This window comes from Amphiprion ocellaris, chromosome 14, assembly GCF_022539595.1.
Source record: "Amphiprion ocellaris isolate individual 3 ecotype Okinawa chromosome 14, ASM2253959v1, whole genome shotgun sequence".
Classification (NCBI taxonomy): Eukaryota; Metazoa; Chordata; class Actinopteri; family Pomacentridae; genus Amphiprion; species Amphiprion ocellaris.
The window spans coordinates 28,600,908-28,620,382 of record NC_072779.1 but is presented as its reverse complement, the minus strand read 5'-3'; the positions used below and the strand labels follow the sequence as shown (position 1 = coordinate 28,620,382).

At 39.6% G+C, this 19,475-nt stretch overlaps 1 protein-coding gene across 1 annotated transcript in view; it reads right to left on the bottom strand.

Moving 5' to 3' along the window:
• The window catches only part of tlcd3a (TLC domain containing 3A), a 41,607-nt gene extending 36,839 nt beyond the window's left edge, over window positions 1-4,768 (bottom strand). Inside the window, exon 1 of the mRNA XM_023280066.3 lies at window positions 4,454-4,768. Within this exon, the coding sequence (XP_023135834.1) occupies window positions 4,454-4,575 (122 nt within the window). The 5' untranslated portion in view covers window positions 4,576-4,768. The remainder of the gene's footprint in view (window positions 1-4,453) is intronic.
• Between the last annotated feature and the right edge of the window lie 14,707 nt (window positions 4,769-19,475).

Here is a 19,475-nt window from a genome sequence, read left to right as displayed (position 1 = left end):
AAGGCTATATGCTCATCATGAAGTAGTCACCCTCTAAAAAATACCTTATTTTATCATTTATTTTCCTTTGAATGAGACCATGAATTACAAAATGAACACTTTGCTGTAGTGAAGATGTGAAACTAGCGATTGAGATCATAAACTCAGTAAGAAAATGTTTACTGAGGCAACAAATCAAGTGATAAGGAGGGTCATTTTTCTTACATACTTACTTAGTCTATACAATGAAGCATTTTTTGTGACCACAGGCTATGTCCTTTGCTGGCACAAAGGCTTCCCTTTCCAGACATGGAGGCTACGTCCATTTTTTAAATTCAAAGTCTATGGCAGTGATGTATCAGCCCTTTACAGTACTTCCTTGAAAATCATCTGTCACTCATGTAATGCAGTCGACACTTGACATCTTTTTGTCTGCTCAGTCGGACTGCTGACACTCACTTCCTATTTCCCATTTTCCTAAATACACTAAACATATGAGGAAGTTGTCTCTGTGTTGCAGACAGAACATTTACAAATGCTGCATCACCAATCTGTAATAACAAATATTGATAGAGTGAAACAAAAATGCTAATTATATTAACACGGTAGCACAAAATGATCATGTTAAAACATTTGTTACACACTGTGTTAGCATGCTGCTAACGTTAGCACACTGATATTAACCGTAAAAAAGTGCACTTCAGGCCGAAAGAGGACAGTTAAGGCTGGTGAAAGTCTAAGATGGCTGCTATACAAATGACTACAGGTCAACAATTAGTTGATTAATCAATTAATCAGCAACTCATATGGCATTAATCACTGGAGTCAAATGTCAAGCCCAAACACAAACTGTTCGCTACTTCTAGCCTAGTTTTTGTGAGAATTTGCTGCATTTTTGTATTTACTTGATAATTAGGTACTGAGAGAAATGACCTTATATTTTAAGAAACTGCAATTGATTTTAATGACCAAAAGATCAATAAAAATAGCTGGCAGAAAAATTTAAATAAGCTGCAGCGCCACAGATAATAGCTTTACACCTTTGCTTTTTTACACCCAACTAGTGATAAATATAGAGAAAACTGTCTCCCACTTTTTTATCTATTCAATATTTTTGAGCCTTACAGTCTAACAACAGCCATTTTTTGTGATGTACATGAGTTAGACAATGCTGTCTTTGCCGCCTTTCAATAAAAAATGGCATGTATTACGTTTGTGCTGATTCGAGACTATTTTCACATCTGTTTAAACAGTTTGTCATTTACAGATAACATATGTCACTTAACATAATGAAATCTAATAAGCAAATGCAGCTCCCTTTCTCTGCAGGGCTCAGATGAAAGGGGTGTTTCACCAAGTTTACCCATGCGAAACTGTTTACTCATCATATAACTCCACCTGTGAGAGGGAATTTTAAAGGCAAATTTACACAGAGCTACGTGAACTGATGCTAAGATGTGTGCATGTTGAAAATGTTTGTTAGGGGAAATGTGAGTCTGCCTCAAACAGAGATGATGAGGGGAAAAGAAACAGAGTGGAGGTGAATAATAGAAAGAAGTGGACTTCCTGTACGTTACGTTAGGTTACATATAATGTAAGGGTGGTACATTGGATTTTTGGGGCAAGTAAACACACAAAGTCCAGTGTGCGACTTTGAGTTTATACAAATAATTTAGCAGAAAATTTGTGCTACAAACTGGAAATATGGAGAGCAACACTTCCTGCCTGAGTGATTCAAGTACTGAACTGCATCTGTTTTTAAATCATGACCATTTTGGCCAATTTGAGAAGGTCACAGAGTGAGGCATATTTTTCCTTAAACACTCCAAATGGCTAAAACAGAGAAGCCACCTTGTAGTGCCGTAACTAAAATGCTATTATTTTTATTATCTATTCTATTGCATTCTAAAAGTTGCAGTTCAGAACAAGAAGAGCTGGTTCAATAGCGTCATTTGCTACTGATGAGGTGGACTGAATTTTGAATAGGTGGAAATATATTTAAAAAAAAAAAAAAGCAAAAAGCAAAACAAATGGGAACTGAAAGATCTGTTGTATTTCAAAATTTGCTCATGTCTCCCTAATCCATAGATATCAAAACTGTTTCTTAAGATGTTATTGTTGTGGAGTTGTTGGTAGGCTGACTGAATTTGGACATGTTTTTTCAGGTGAAAATTAAAAAAATAGCCTAAGGGCTTAAGGAGTTTCCATGAATGTAGAGACGGTTTAGTAAGGAACGCTACCACATTGCATTGTTGGAATTGGATGATCATTTGTTTAATTATGTTGACCCATTTTATACACTAAAAGGTGGATATTTACGTCTTTTTAAACAGTCTCTTAAACAAAAAGTGATTAAAAGGCGAAGTAACTGACTCCTAATTTATTACTTCAAATGTGCACTAGAGTAAATTGCACTGTTATGTAAAATTAGAGCATTATGCAAAGCTCATAGACGTAGAAAATTTTAACAACCATACATGGGCTTTAACTGTGAACTTGCTGAACCTGTTCCACCAAAATCAAAACCACTAGCATGATTCAAACTGGAGATTGGTTTGGCAGAATAGTTACAGTAGATATTAAAGGTTGGTTAAGTGCTGGAGAACAAGCAGCGTGGCATCCTCTGAGGCACAAACGCTCCTAAGAACAACATTTTCCGTGAGCTGAGCATCAGTAAATTAGCAGAAGCGTTATTCAGGAGTAGGGGTTCAGTGTTTTCCAGTGCATAGCTAACTCAGCAGTCGGCACTGACCGGAGCTCAGAGGAGGATTAGGCAGAGTGACAGCGTACAAATGAGCATTGAACTGAGCTGTGTACATGTGAGCAAGTCTCACTGACCCCCTGCAACCTCCAACACGACTCACAATATATTAATTATTGCTATTTTCCAACTGGCAAGATGTAAAGCTACAGAAGTTGCTGATGTAATAATTTGTTTTGTATGTTCAGAAACTCTTAATTGCACATTGATCAAGCTAGGGTTTGCTCCAACTCTAATAAAAATGTAATTTCTTACATGGATCAGTTAGGAGTCCCAGGAAGTGAATGCATGTTAGTACAACTGTTATGTTCTTCACATGTATGCACACAAAAATATACTAATTTCTGTGATATTTGCAATAAGCCTATTAATGCTATACTGCACTATAATGTACCATAAACTACAATAATGTATTGCACTATACTATATTATATCAAAATACACAGTACTACACTGTAATGTATGATACAATGCTATAATGTACTGCACTATACTGCGATGTACTACACCATAATATTCTATATTATCTTCCCTTGTATACTATAGCATAATGTTCTGTACTGTATCTACTACACCGCACTACAATGTACTATAGCTATCAACTGTATAATGTTCTGTACTATATATTATAATGTTCTATACTACACTATAATGTACTACGTTATACTATACTGTCAAACAATAATGTTACATACTGCACCATATTATAATATATAGCATTCTACTATACTTTTATATACTGCACTGTAATGTTCTGTACTATAAGACAAAATAACATACTATACTGTAGTATAATGTTCTATACAATGTTCTACACTTTACTATAATATAGCACACTCCTACACTATGTTAAACTGTAATGTTACATACTGCACCATACTACATTATATGATATGGTACTATACAATACTTTTACATACTGCTCTATAATGTTCTATGCTATACCACAAATAATAATATTCTATACTGTACTGTAATGTACTACACTACACTACATTATGTTGAACTATAATGTTACATACTACACCATACTACATTATACTATACTGTATGTTTTGATATACTCCACTATAATGTTCTATACTACACTACAAAATAATGGACTATACTGCAGTACAATGTTCAATATTGTACAAGAAAGCACTACACTATGTTAAACTACCATGTACATACTGGACCATACTACATTATATACTATATAGTAGTATAATATACTATAGTTTTATATACTGCACTATAATGTTGTATATTATACTGCAAAATAATGTGCTATACTATATTACAACATAAGGTTCTATACCATGGTCTCTGCTATACTATTCTATAATATACTATAGAAAACTCTACTACATTATAGTATAATGTTTTATGGTATGTTACACCACATTATATTTTACTATATTCTGCTATGTTCTATACTACACTATATTATACTATACTGTGCTATGATGAAAGGACTATTATTTAGCATCTTTGCACAAAAGTAAGACAAAAACAAAATGCAACCTAGTAAAATACCGGTCACATCGAATAATATGCTGGTATTTCAGTGTAAATAATCCTTGCAGTGCTAAATTTAAAATAAAGCACAACATACTAACAAGCTAGCTGAGTGAGCGAAAATGTTCTTAGCTCCACAGCCCACAGTAAGCTAACATTCGGTGCCGTTTAGTCCGGTAGTGCGGTTTAAAGTGATGGATTTAGCCGGTGTACCTCTCGCTGACCAGTACCACGTCGGCATCGCTCCAGTGTTTGAACACACACGGCAGGATCCTCCTGAAGGCGAAGAACAGACCGGGGAAAACTACGGCGCCACAAGCTAAAACTTGCAACATCCTGCTGTCGTTTGGCTCTAAACCCGTGTGGACACCAGACTCTCTCCCTCCGAGACTTTCGGCCGTTTACACGCGGCGCTGAGGCATTTTCGTGCGGCCGTGGGTCGGTGTTTTTCACCGGGAACAGTCCACCATCAACACACACTCAGTGCTGGGGCTCAGCGGCAGCTTCTGTCAGCTAACGGCTAACCGAGACACCAAGTTTCCAGCGGCGGGGTTTCAGCATAAAAGTCTAGACCCACGCAGCCGTTATGCTTTTATTTTGAAGGCTTCGTTTCCGCAGTTCGTTGACGACCTGGAAAATATTTGCTGTTCTTGAAAGTTACTCTCAGTGGTGACACTAGATAAAATATGTCAGTTTAATTACTGCACAGCCTGGTCATTTGTGGCAATAATCAGACAACCTGACCAGAACACAGAAGCTCCTTTGACCAGTGACTATAAAAAGGCCACTACAAAATGCAGCTTTTTTAAATCATATAACACATTCTATAATACCATACTACACTGCCATAGCATACTTACTGTACTACAATGTACTATAGTGCAGTATATTTTAGTATAGTATAGTCTATACTATACTAAAATATACTGCACTATAGTGAACTATACTGTATTATATAATGCACTTTAATGCACCTGTTCAATACTATATTAAAATACACTAGACTGTTCAACAATGTACTATATTATACCATACTATACTATGCTCTTTCCCATCGTTGTAAGGTAGACAATGTGATACAAACCCAATTTTATCAAAAGTAGCTGTCTTTAAAGCTGCAGGAATAACGTTGGTGTCTATGGGCAGCCGGCTGTGCGACGAGTGAACAGGGACCGTCCGCAAATTGCAAAACTACTGCAACAGCGAAGAGAGACAAATATTCAGTAACTTCACTCTTATACAGGGTAGTGTCACCAAAATCGCTGCAGCCAGAAACTGACTTCTGCTGGTCATAAACTGACTTCTGCTGGTCATACTACAACTCTTGGTTTGATATTAAATATTTTTTCATAATTTAAAGGAATTTGTATAGTAAAAAAATTCAGTAACTCTTATGTCACCAAATTTACTGCAGCCATAAACTGGTTCCTGCTCATCATAGTACACCTCTTGGTTTGATATAAAAAAAAATATTTTTTTCATAATTTTAAGAAATTTTTTTTAGTAATACAATTCAATAACTTCCCCCATATGTACTATGGTGTAATTTAAGCAGGGGGTGCTGGGGCTAGGGTGCATCTTATGGGGAGCTCCAAGCCAAACAGGTTGGAACCACTGTTCTATACTATTAGTATGAAATGTATAATACTATCATGTTCTATACTTGAATATGCTATATTATAGCATAATTCTATATGAATTTGATACTATACTATACTACAGTATAACAATCTACATCATAGTATATTACACAACAGTATAAAGTTATACTATACTACTACATATATAATATATATATATACATACATATATATGTATATATATACATATGGTATATACTATACTACTATATATATATATATATATATATATATATATATATATATATATATATATATATATATATACATATACAACACCTGGCAAAAATTATGGAATCACCAGTCTTGGAGGATGTTCATTCAGTTGTTTAATTTTGTCGAAAAAAGATCACAGACATACCACAAAACTAAAGTAATTTAAAATGGCAATTTTCTGGCTTTAAGAAACACTAAAATAACTCCAGAAAAAAAAATGTGTTAATCAATAACAACGGCTTTTTTTAGATCAAGCAGAGGGAAAAAAATATGGAATCACTCTGTAAATTTCCATTTCCAAAACTAACACCTGCATCAAATTAAATCTGCTCATTAGACTCCAGTTAAAACAACACACATACATATGTGTGTGTGTGTTACATCATACTTGTGAGAATTATATAGTGCATACTATAGGTATTTGTAGACAGCTCACACTCATTCAAAATAATCTATGTGGCCCAGTGATACAATCTTCATATGATGCGGAACCATCAAATTAAAATCTATAATATACAAATTTAAGCTGAAAATCATTACATGGCAGTGTAACGCTTAAATCAAATCCCCAACTCTCTATAAGTACTGCGCAGTACTGAGGGTACACACTACAGGGGCACTTTCAAGAAGTTTGATCTTGCTTCGGAGTAGGACAATATTAGCATGATGTCACTCTTGGTGGCCTCGCATGATACGGCCGGGGGGTGGGGTGGGGTGATCTGAATATTCGGATCTCAAAATTAATATTCGGATATCACCACAACAACCGAATATTCAGATACTCGGGTCTAGACCTAGTTGTAATGTTATTTTCTATCTACTGAGCCTGTGCCATTTGGAGGGAAGTGAAATACACTACATCTTGTCACTGGAAGTAGTTTGCACTGTTCAAAAGCATACAAATGTTACCTTACTACAGGTACTTGTTTCAAAAGCTTTATGTTGGAAAAAATTGAGATTTGGAAATTTGTGTTTCTTGTGCCTTAACTTGTCATTTTGTAAAGATGTTATTTGTTTTTGCTTATTTTTTATTTCATTATTTGGAAATAACAGAGGGCTGCACAGTGGTGTAGTGGTTAGCACTTTTGCCTTGCAGCGAGAAGATCCCTGGTTCGCGTCCCGGCTTTCCCGGGATCTTTCTGCATGGAGTTTGCATGTTCTCCCTGTGCATGCGTGGGTTTTCTCCGGGTACTCCGGCTTCCTCCCACAGTCCAAAAACATGCTGAGGTTAACTGATCATTCTAAATTGCCTGTAGGTGTGAATGTGAGAGTGATTGTTTGTCTATATGTAGCCCTGCGACAGACTGGTGACCTGTCTAGGGTGTCCCCTGCCTTCACCTGAGTCAGCTGGGATAGACTCCAGCCCCCCCATGACCCTAGTGAGGATTAAGCGGTGTATAGATAATGGATGGATGGAAATAACAGAATTTGCACATTATTTTACATTTTTGTCTGTCTAATCACATCATTTCTAAAAAAATAAATCAGATATTACAATCGAACAGTTACTCAGTACTTGAGAAGTCTTTTCACCAAATACTTTTTTACTCTTACTTAGGTAATTTTTTGAATGATTTTTTACTTCTAGTTGAGTGATATTATTTTGAAGGGGGGGAAATATATTAGGAACGGTTCCTGTGGTAATGTCCGACGGGGGACACGTTGGGTGAATTCATGAGACGAGTACCGATCACGCGACATTGTCCGACGGGGGTGGGGGTGTGGGGGACTCTGCGCAGACTCTAAGCACACGTCCCGGGATGTTGTCCGGACCTGACGCTTTTCGTGGGTAAACCCTGGTTAGGGGTAAGGGTCCTCTGTGCGTCTGCTGCGTTGATGGCAAAAGCTGGCCAGAGAGATGGAGTAGAAGGACCAGGGGCCTCATTTATAAAGCTTGCTTATGCACAAAACAGGGCTAGAAAGTTAAGTACACCACTTCCAATGCAAAGGTTGTGATTTATAAAAATAAACGTGGCATGAGAATATGCGCACCGGTGCGCCAACATTGATGCTTGCTTACGGACATTTTGGAGACAGAGGGAACGGCAGTGCCAGACGGTGAGGTGGTGAATTGAAGCCAGATTTATCTCAAACCTTTATTGTCATCACATATTACACTTGTAGAGCCGGAGTGTTATGCAGCATTTACAATAAGACCGAAAGTACGTTTCATTTTTTTTTTAACAAGATCTTTAATAGAGGCGGCAATGTCAGACAGGATCTCACACATGTTGTTCATTACTGTGCGTACTTGCTGGAGCTCATCCCGCACTTCATTTATGGCACCGATGGTGTCCCTTTGTGATTGTAGGACTCTGTCAGGACCCGACCACTTCTGGGTGTGCCATGGTCTCGGGATGTACTTGTACTGGGGACAGCCAGGCTTCATCCACGCTGACAGGACACGCTGTGGTCGGAACCTCCTCGTCAGCCAGCGTTTCCAACTCTAGAGTGACGGAGGACAAAAAGCATAAGTCCACTGCCTTTTTACAAGTCCATTTAAATATTTAATACATTTAATAAACAGATAAAACTGTACTTTACCGGTCTCCTCTGTGGGCTCTGCCAAATCGGTGTCTCCTTCCTTCTCTGACACGATTCCATACACGCTGGCCGTCTCGAGGATGGATGCTTATCCTGCTGTCCAGCGGTGTGGGCTCGGGTTTGCCCCTATCCCCACCTGTAGCAGACACGCTTTGGCGATGGCATGCCACTTTCTTCATGGTCTCCACCTTCAAATCAGACCCCTTCTTTTTCACCTCTGCCACAGTTCTCTCTGTGGCACTCACACTGTTGACAGAGGTGACAACGTGCTGCCACTCAGTGCCTTTTCTTTTGTTAGTGATGCCACTACTATGACCACCAAACAAAATACTCTTCCTGGCCTCCACCTCATCCACAAGCACCTCTATCTCAGTCTCCGAAAAATTTCGTTTTCTTTTTTCTGCCATGACTGAGCGTAAAATGCCATGGATCAGCAGCTTGTTTATATGGAAATACATTCATGAGTTACTTTGCATTGACCATTCTGTAATGTAAAGAGTGACTGCAGTTAATGTGTAATGCACAGTGAGTTATAGGGCTGAAGTGTTGTGGGTTCTGGGATGAGCATGCGCACTAAGACGGTTAATCCGGAAGTGTATCAAGAGAGTCGCACATGTCTGTATGCACGTTCTTCATTAAAAGCTGGTGAGCCGATATTACTCCCAACTGGTCCTTGAACCATACATGGTGTCAGAAGTCGACTATGGCAAAGTTCCCACCGCCGGACAAGTTTGATTTTGCCCACCCGGAGCTGTGGCCTGACTGGAAAAAGAGATTCCACAGGTACAGGATTGCCACCAAGCTAGACAAAGAGGACGGGGAAATACAGGTCTGTACCCTGCTGTACTTTCTCGGGAGCGAAGCTGAGCACATCGTAAAGGCTTTTGCCTACGTAAATGCTGATGATGAAAATAACTACGATGTCATAATGGACAAACTGGACAAATACTTTGTGCCGAAAGTAAATGTGATTCACGAGAGGGCGAGGTTCCATCAGAGAGTACAGAAAGCCGGCGAAAGCGTGGAGGAATACGCCCACAGTTTACACGAACTGGCAGAAAACTGTGCTTTTGGAGCCGCTAAGGATGAAAACATAAGGGACAGACTCGTCATCGGAGTTCTGGATAAAGAGTTGTCACAGAGGCTGCAAATGATGTCAGATTTAACCTTGGAAAAGGCGTGCAGAACCGCCAGGCAGTCCGAGCAGATTAAGGAGCAAGTTTCCGAGCAGCAGAGCGGAGCCGCAGCGCTGTGTGAGGTGACACAGAGCCGCCAGCAGAGTCGAACTGCCGGTTACGGCGCCCGACCAAAAAGCACCGCCTTTAAACCACAGAGGAGAGAGGACCGCTTCAGCTCCTCCAGACAGCATCGGTCTGAAGGAACAGCCCGCGGACAGTGTCCAAGGTGCGGACGGCAACACAGCAGGAGCGACGTGTGCGCAGCCAAACGAGCAGAATGCCGCAAGTGTGGTAAGAAAGGCCACTATGCAGTAGTATGCCGCACCTTACAAGTCAGTGACGTCTTCAACACGGAAGCAGAGCAAGATGAACCTGAAACATTCTTCCTAGGTTCAATTACAGTGCAGGACTCTAACCAGTCATGGCCAATAACATTGCACATTCAGGGCAGTGACGTTGACTTTACAATAGATAGTGGAGCTGACACTACCGTTGTTTCTCAGCACACCTATGACACTCTCAAGACAAAGCCAAAGCTAGAGTGTTCAAGAGCTATATTGGATTGCCCAGGAAGACGGCTTGCAAACAAAGGTAAATTCAAAACCTTCACGTACTATAAAGGGACGAGATACTGTTTCAACATACATGTTGTTAAGGGCCCTGTAGTTAACAACCTGCTGAGCAGATCAGTGTCAGTGGCCATGGGTCTTATACAGAGAGTGGAAGAGGTGTCAAGCCCACCCAGTGAGCCAGTAGGACTCTTAAAAACAACCCCAGTGAAAATTAAACTGAAATGTGGAGCAGTACCATATTCTATCACGGTAGCTCGCAGGGTCTCTGTGCCGTTACTCTCCAAAGTGAAGGAGGAACTGCAAAGAATGGTCAAATGCGGGGTTATCGAAGAGATAACAGAGTCAACAGAATGGTGTGCACCAATGGTACCAGTGCCAAGAAAAAACGGCAGAGTGAGAATATGCGTCAGTCTGAATCGCCTCAACGAAGCTGTGGAGAGAGAAAAATACATCTTACCCATTCTAGATGATATACTCCCCAAGCTGGCTGGCTCAAGTACATTCTCACTGTTGGATGCTGCCACAGGATTCTGGCAAATCCCTTTAGACGACGACAGCGCCAGACTCACAACCTTCATCACACCATTTGGGAGGTACTTTTTCAAACGTCTACCGTTTGGGATATCCAGTGCTCCTGAAATATTCCAGAGGGAGATGAACAACCTCCTCAAAGACCACGAAGGTACATCAGCTTATATGGATGACATAATAGTCTATGGAGAGACCCCCGAGGTGCACGAGAAACGCCTGCAGCGAGTGCTACAAACACTCAAGGATGCTGGACTAAAGCTCAACAATGAAAAATGTAAACTAAGACAAACACAGGTTAATTTCCTGGGCCACATTGTGGACAAACATGGCGTCAGACCCGACCCTGGGAAAGTGGAAGCCATCAGAGGCATGCAGCTGCCACAGAACATCACAGAACTAAAGCGTATCATGGGCATGGTACATTTCCTTGGACGCTACTTGCCCAACCTAGCAGATGTCACACACCCTCTTAACGAACTACTCAAGGCCGACAAAGCATGGGCATGGGGCCCAGCTCAGGAAAAAGCTTTCACAGACATGAAACAGCTATTGACCAAGGCGCCCATATTAGCCTTCTATGATGTCAACAAACAAACAGTGGTAAGCGCCGATGCAAGCAGCTATGGGCTTGGAGGTGTCCTCCTTCAGGACCATAAGGGACATCTGAAACTAGTCGCATACTGTTCTCGAACTCTGACTGATGCTGAGAAAAGATATGCACAAATTGAAAAGGAGTGTCTCGCTACAATCTGGGCATGCGAAAAGTTCTCCAAATACCTCTACGGTCTGGACGACTTCATAATCCAAATGGACCACAAACCATTGGTCCCACTCTTTAACGTGAAAGACATTGATACAGTGCCATTACGCTGCCAACGTTTACTCCTCAGAATGATGAAATTCAATGCAAAAGCTGTTTATGTCCCAGGAAAACAGCTCATCGTTGCCGACACACTCTCCAGACACCCTTCGGTGACGCTACATCTGGACATAGTTGAAATGTCAGAAGACATAGATGCCCTTGAGGATGCCATACGGGCATCATGGCCAATGTCGAGTTCTCGTTTGGATGAAATCAAACAGCTCACAAAAGATGACGCAGAGCTGCAAACAGTGGTACGGTTTGTGGGTGAGGGCTGGCCAAAATATGCTTCCAAAGTACCAAACAGCATTATGCAATACTACACTGTTAAAGACTCCCTCACAACGAGCTCCAACTTACTTCTCTATGGCGACAGGATTGTTATTCCCAGATGTCTGCGGTCAGAGATTGTTAACCGTCTACATGATGGGCACATGGGCATCGGAAAGTGCCGCGAACGTGCAAAGCAAAGTGTGTGGTGGCCAGGCATCGGACGAGCCCTGCAGGACTGGATAAACCGGTGTAAATACTGCCAAACAACAAGACCAACTCAACACAAAGAGCCACTGATACCAACTCCTCTACCGGGTAGACCATGGGAGAGAGTTGCCGCTGATATCTGTGAAGTGGATAAAAAGAACTACCTAGTAGTGGTTGACTATTTCTCCAGATACATCGATCTAGCCTATCTACCTGACATGACAGGGGCCACAGTGAGGTCTCGTCTCAGCGCAATCTTTGCAAGGTGGGGTTGTCCCACTACCTTGGTGACTGATAATGGACCACAATTTTCAGGGCAGCAGTTTCAACAATTTGCAAAGGCTTACGACATCCACCATGTCACAACAAGCCCACATTTCCCTCAGTCGAACGGAGAGGTTGAGAGAGCTGTGAGAACCGCAAAGCATATTCTAAAACAAAAGGACCCCTCACTAGCTCTCCTAAGCTATAGAGCCACACCCATCCAGGCAACAGGATACAGTCCTGCCCAACTAATGCTTGGACGTCAGATACGGACCCCTGTTCCCATACTGGAAGATAAGCTTCTCCCCAAGTGGCCAGACTTTACTGTTGTGAAAGCAGCAGATTCCAAAGCAAAGGCTGCTTACAAACGCCACTATGACAGACGTCACGCTGCCCGCACACTGCCTCTTCTCAAGCCTGGTGATTCAGTTGCCGTCAAACTTGACAATCAGAAAGGTTGGACCACGACTGCTACTGTTCTGCAGAGATGTAACACTCCACGATCCTACATTGTTCGCACCACAAATGGCAATAGTGTTCTTCGCAGAAACAGAAGGCATCTGCGTCTGCTAAACTCGCCTTTTTCCCAGTCAGAGCTTGTAGGGGAAGAGGAACGGTGTGAGGACACAATTCAAACCAGTGACACTGTAACAGACACAGGACATCAACAAACAGAGAGGACAACATCGTCACCAGACGTCGTCACCACACTGAGAGGCAGAGTCATCAAGAAGCCATCTCACCTGAGTGATTTTGTTACCTAAAAGACTTTCTAGCTAGTGCATAGATTGCCTGTGAGGCAGAATAATCCTCAGCATCTATGCAGGTGACCGGTAGTCGACCCGGGAGCCTAGTTCAGGCCACGTTTGGTTGTCACATGTTTGAAAAAAGAAAAAGGAACAAAGCAGACTGTTAAATTTTGCATGGACTGACACAGTTTGGCGCGTTCAGAATAAGAGCCAGTATTAGTATTCAGTCATGTTAGCAGCGTGTTAAGGACGATATAAGTTTAACACTTGTCTAAGTTAAGTATGTTTCCTAAAGCATGTCAAGTTACTCAAAGGAGGGGAGGTGTAATGTAAAGAGTGACTGCAGTTAATGTGTAATGCACAGTGAGTTATAGGGCTGAAGTGTTGTGGGTTCTGGGATGAGCATGCGCACTAAGACGGTTAATCCGGAAGTGTATCAAGAAGGTCGCACATGTCTGTATGCATGTTCTTCATTAAAAGCTGGTGAGCCGATATTACTCCCAACTGGTCCTTGAACCATACACATTCATGGTAAAATGTGGGTGTGTCGTGGGCGGGATGTGAGGTGGATCCACCTGTGCAATCTTCCAGCTGGAGTGTGATTTATAAATGGGAAATTGCGTGCAGTTGTGCGTAGGCACAGTTTTATAAATCAGAATATTTTTTGGCGTACACCTATTTCAGATTTTTGGCGTAGTCGAACTTTTAGTGTGGATCCTACGCAATGTTTTATAAATGAGGCCCCAGGCCTCTCTCTATTTGTCGGGTTCGAGTAGCGTTGTCGTCGTCAAACCTCTGCCTGGTCTTGAAGTCCACCAGTGCTTGGACTCCCTACCACATCTGTCTGGTGTTTCCTGTGTGACACACACATAAATATTTATATCTGTCTCTGTCTGTCTGTCTGTCTGTCTGTCTGTCTCTCTCTCTCTCTCTCTCTCTCTCTCCCTGTGTGTGTGTGTGTGTGTGTGTGTGTGTGTGTGTGTGTGTGTGTGTGTGTATAAACTTCATTAAATTGCCACAACTGAAACATTTGATGAAGCCACATTAGTTATTCTTGTTTTATTGTTAACATATTAAAATCAAATGTTTTACAAAGGAGAATTTGGCTCTCTTTTTATCTCTCCATAAATCAGAAAATACTATTCACAGCCAGTACAAAATATGTCATTGTCATTACATTTTTAGGGATAGAACATTACAAAAATCTGGCTATGAATGATGTATGAATAAACCCTTATCCTCTTCAATAAGTTTGGTAAATGTAGGTGCTACTAAAGTGGAGATTTCTTTCTCAGAGCAAGAATTTATTTTTTTTTTTGAGAATTCAGCCTTAAGCCTCAAGATATGTATAGTAACTGAAGTATAATAATTAAAAGTTACAGACACAATTACATTACGTGTCGTAAAATAAACACCCAAAAGCATATTTTTGATGTTTTCTTTCCACTGATCTGAAAGAATATGAGTTATGGAAGCAACAACAAATCTTCAAATTGACCATGGACAAGATATCTTTTTTTTCCTGGTCTGTCTCACCTTAATTAAATCTAAATACTCAGTCATGCAATCAGAACTTTACTTAAATATGCATTAGTCTGGGTTTTGGCCACTTGAGGGCAGTGAAACTGTCATATCACCAAGTTCTGGTGACGGATGCTCTCAGCAAGCAGCAGACACAGAGCTGCACTATCAGTGACCTAGAGTCATGTGCAATATTCACCGTCTATTTAGCACCTGAGAGAAAATACCCGCCTCTTCAGCTGCTAAACGCTTCGCTGTGTCCACTAGCTGATCAATAACTTGAGGTTGCATTCGGACCCTATTTACTGATAACAGCTGCCTTCTGCCTCTGGACTCAGGACTGACGTGTGATGAGACTGAACCAAACAGATAATGTGCCACAAAACCAAAGCAGTAAATTAACGGAGGTGAAACAAAGCCCCAGAGTTAAAACATTTCTAGAGTTGAATGCACACCTCTGACACTGTTGCCTTTAAATGCTGCTCAGGTTATCAGACTGAGACTCTGCTATCAGCTGTCAAGAAAACACTCCCTTGAGACTTCCTTGACCTGACTTTACTGGATTTGCTGGATCTGAAAGCAATTTTTTCTCATTTTTTTAGTTTCTTGGGTCCATTATTAGAATAGTGGTATATTGGTATTACTTTATTTCCTTTACACAGCACTTTGTAAAGGACAGATGCTTTATAAATTATGATTATTATGAAAATTCACCCAAAAAAGTAAGCATCAGGGTAACACTAATAAACTACAGCAATCTTATGCTGAGTCACAGAGAATGAAATTTCCTGTATTGTGTTCAGTTTGTGCTCTTCTTGCAAGGTTTGTGTTAATTAGAAGACTGAAAACATGGTGTAATTTGACAGTTTTAATTCCATATATCTATTTTTCTATTTGTCTATCTATTTAAAAATCCCAAAAGTGTGTGACGTCACAGTTAGTGAGACAACGATTCAGTTTTTGTGTAACATAATTAAACTGCAGCTCCTTCGGTATATTTATTGCACGCTTTCTCTGTCGATGTTGGGTGTGTATGGAAGACCAATACTGCCGAGAAAATAAAGAATCCAAGTAAATACTGGAACGACAAAAAACTTAAAAATGAAAATATTTACTAGCAAATCAAATTCTGAATTCAAAGTTGCATTCACTATTTTCTGTTTTATTTCAGTTTAACTTAAAATATGCATCAGTTCATTTTGATATATTTATTTGCAATAATCATATTTACCGCGATAACTGACAATGTGCTTCATAATTAAACAAACAAGCTAATTTGGGAGGCTACAGGAACAATGTGGCTGATAATATGAACTTCAAATTAACATGGCAGAGGTTTGGTAGAACAAGAGCACAAATTTCACCGGCAGCTAATGGGAGTTGTTAAGGATTAGTTTTTTCAGATAAATTTTACTTATAACACCAGACAACAGCTGGTACTCATACTCTGATGTACTACATGGCTCCAGGTTCGCAGTGCAACTATTAATTTGTGGCGTTTGATTTAATTCAAGTTCATTTACAAATACAAAGTTAAAGACTTGAAACTGAAAACATACAAAGTTTATCAAAGTCAGAGAACAATTCCCAACTCACATACAGCGGACAAAGATCAGAACCATTATCCAGCTGATGAGTCAAGGAAGCTAATGATTAATTGCATTACAAGTTAATCTGGCACTTATGTCCTTGGTTAATCATTCGATGCTTGTTAATTTCCTTAAGCCCAATGTGTTGTTTTTACACTGCTCATTTTGTCTGGAAAAAACAGCCTGAAATTCAAAGATATTCATTGTGAATTATCCCAGATAGAATCTGAAAATCCTCAAAACTGAAAATCTGGACTGCTAAACTGAAAAATAACTTTGATAAATAATTGCATGATTCCAATAATAGCTACTTGTTTGTTTGATTTTACATTTACATATGGGTTTTCACAATAGGGATAAAATAAGGAATTCTCCCGTTTATGATGGGCAGTTTTGTTGACATTGCTTTATGAGACTTTAAGGGGTATTTTTATTTTATTTTGAGATTTGAGATTTATTTTGAGAAGTTTTTACCAGCTCTGGAATTTTTCCATGACCCACAGATATTAGTAACTTACAAAGAGCAGTGCATCCTGTGCTTTAGATAAGCTGTAATTAAGTGGTCAGTGTCCACATGAACATGGAGTTATATTGCTTCTATTCCTTGAGTTTCCTTATTGCCACAGTGACGACCGTAATCAGTTTCTATTCTCCTGAAATTGTGGAGCAGCAAACAATCTGGGATCAACCCTGAAAAGAGACATTGCCTCTTTTTTTTACCATATGTTTCAGGGTGTGTTGGAGACCGGATTGATGTGTCTCTTTATATTTACTAAAGGTTTGTTTGACCCTAGTTAACCCAAGATGTGAATTACTGTCATAATGTGCTTCTCCTGTAATAAACAAGACAATCCCTCATGTAAAATACAATACGATTGTTAAAAGTCATGTAAAGCAGAGAAATAAAATCCAAGAAGCAAATAAAAAACTACGAAGTACTAACAAAGTCATGTATACCCAAGTTTCATGATTATGTGAGCAAAAGTTTAGTTTCCTTTTCACATTATGGTGTTTTATCCTTTTACCAACACCTTGCTACAGTAAATCATCCCAAATCAAACTCTTCTTAAGTCCTGTTGTCTCTCACAATGTCATGTGTTATTTATTACATTCATACTAAAATTCCTGAAACTTTCATAGATCAACACATTATAAAAAAAATAATGGTTGGGCTCAACAACAACAAATAAAATATACAACAGTTTGCATCAATCTTTTTGAGTTATGAAAATTTCTAATGAAAATATAAACTAAACAGAGCTAGCAGGATTAGCTTTTCTGTACAATCAAAAGTATTTTCAGTTACCACTTATTTTTTTCCAAGCAGGTATTTTTTGCTTAATTAACATAATTAGTAACACAAGTTTGACAAATTAAATATCCCCAGTGTTAAGTAAATTGGGGAGGCGACTTGAAATCCTGCTGTCAAGTCAATTTCATTAAGTTACCTCAACATAAATGTAGTTTTAAATCAATTAATCAATAAACACAAAAATTTTAGCTTAGATTAAACACAACATTAAGTTAAAGCAACATTATCATGTCACTTCAACTCAACAAAGTTTGCAACTCAAAAGGTTTATCTGAATCTAATGTTTTATTATTTTTTCAATGTTACATCCATGCATTTAATTAAGTGAAGGAAATGTAGCCCTTGAATTCATCTAAGAGAGCAGATTTACAAAATTAAAATTACAATAAAAATGGACCGCACTGTTCAAAGGCTTTACATAAGTCATTTAATATGGCTTTAGTGTCTGCCCTGGTGTGGCATTGGTACAGCCTAACAATTCTGGTTTATTGACTTATGTAAAGCCTTTGATTTATTGTCATGTATATTCATAGTGGGTCATTTAGGTGGGAAAAAGTACAGGTTAGCACATTGTTCCATTATTTGCTAAATAAACCAAATTGACCCAGGTACACCTATGAAAACTCTGCATGATTTTCTATGGGTTATAGGGTTTTGCACTGTTGACCAAAATGTGGAACCATTAAATAGTGGCTACACCACAACAAACCCTGATGTCATATCATAAACATTAATGAACCCATAACCTGGAGTGATATCAGATTCAAATCATCATACACACTCCCTAATATTAAACCATTAAACTTCTCCTACTTTAATTGCACATGCAAAAATTAAGAAGCAAGAAACATCATAATTACACAAAAAACTAATTTAAAGCCATATTGGATACTGTCGATCTTAATTAGGTGTTAAGGGTAGCACAAACACAGAAACACTGCCCCTATTGTTTTCATACCTATATATAAGACTAAGTGTACTAGCTGGAATCATAGCTAACTAATAAAACAGCCCTTATCAAAGTAATCATTGACCTCCACACTGATTAGTCACAACACCACAACAAAAAAACTAACTGCTAATATTAAGTAGGTCTCATTGCGCCACCAAAACAGATCTAAACCATTGAATCCTGGACTCAGCAACCTTTTATAAGTGTCCCATGGTATCAGGTACCAAGATGTTAGCAGCAGATCCTTTAAGACCAGGAACTTTTGAGATGGGGCCTCTATGGACCAGATGTGTTCTTACATCGGATTGAGATCTGGGGAAGTTCAAGTCAACACCTTGAACTCTTTTTCATTCTTCTTAAATCATTTCTGAATGATATTTTCAGTGTGGAAGAGAGCATTATCCTGCTAAAAGAAGCTATGAGTTGGACGCAGTCTGCAGCAGTGCTTAGGAAGGTGTCAAAGTAACATCCACCCGATTGCAAAACTAAAGGTTTCTGAGCAGAATGTTTTCCAGAGCATCATACTGCCTCCACCAGCTTGCCTTCTTCCCATAGTGTGTCCTGCTGCTATCTTTTCTCCAAGAAAACAATGCACCTGTCTTTTTTCATCACATCGGGCCACCTCCTTCCATTGCCCCATGGTCCAGTTCTGATTCCCAGTGTAGGTGTCCCAGCAGTGGACAGGGGTCAAGATGGTGACTAACTGTCTGCAGCTACACTGCTCCACATGCTACAATGCACTGTATATTCTGATACCTTTTTATCATACCAACATTAATGTTTTCAGCAGTTTGTGCTACAGTAGCTCCTCTGTCAGACCACACT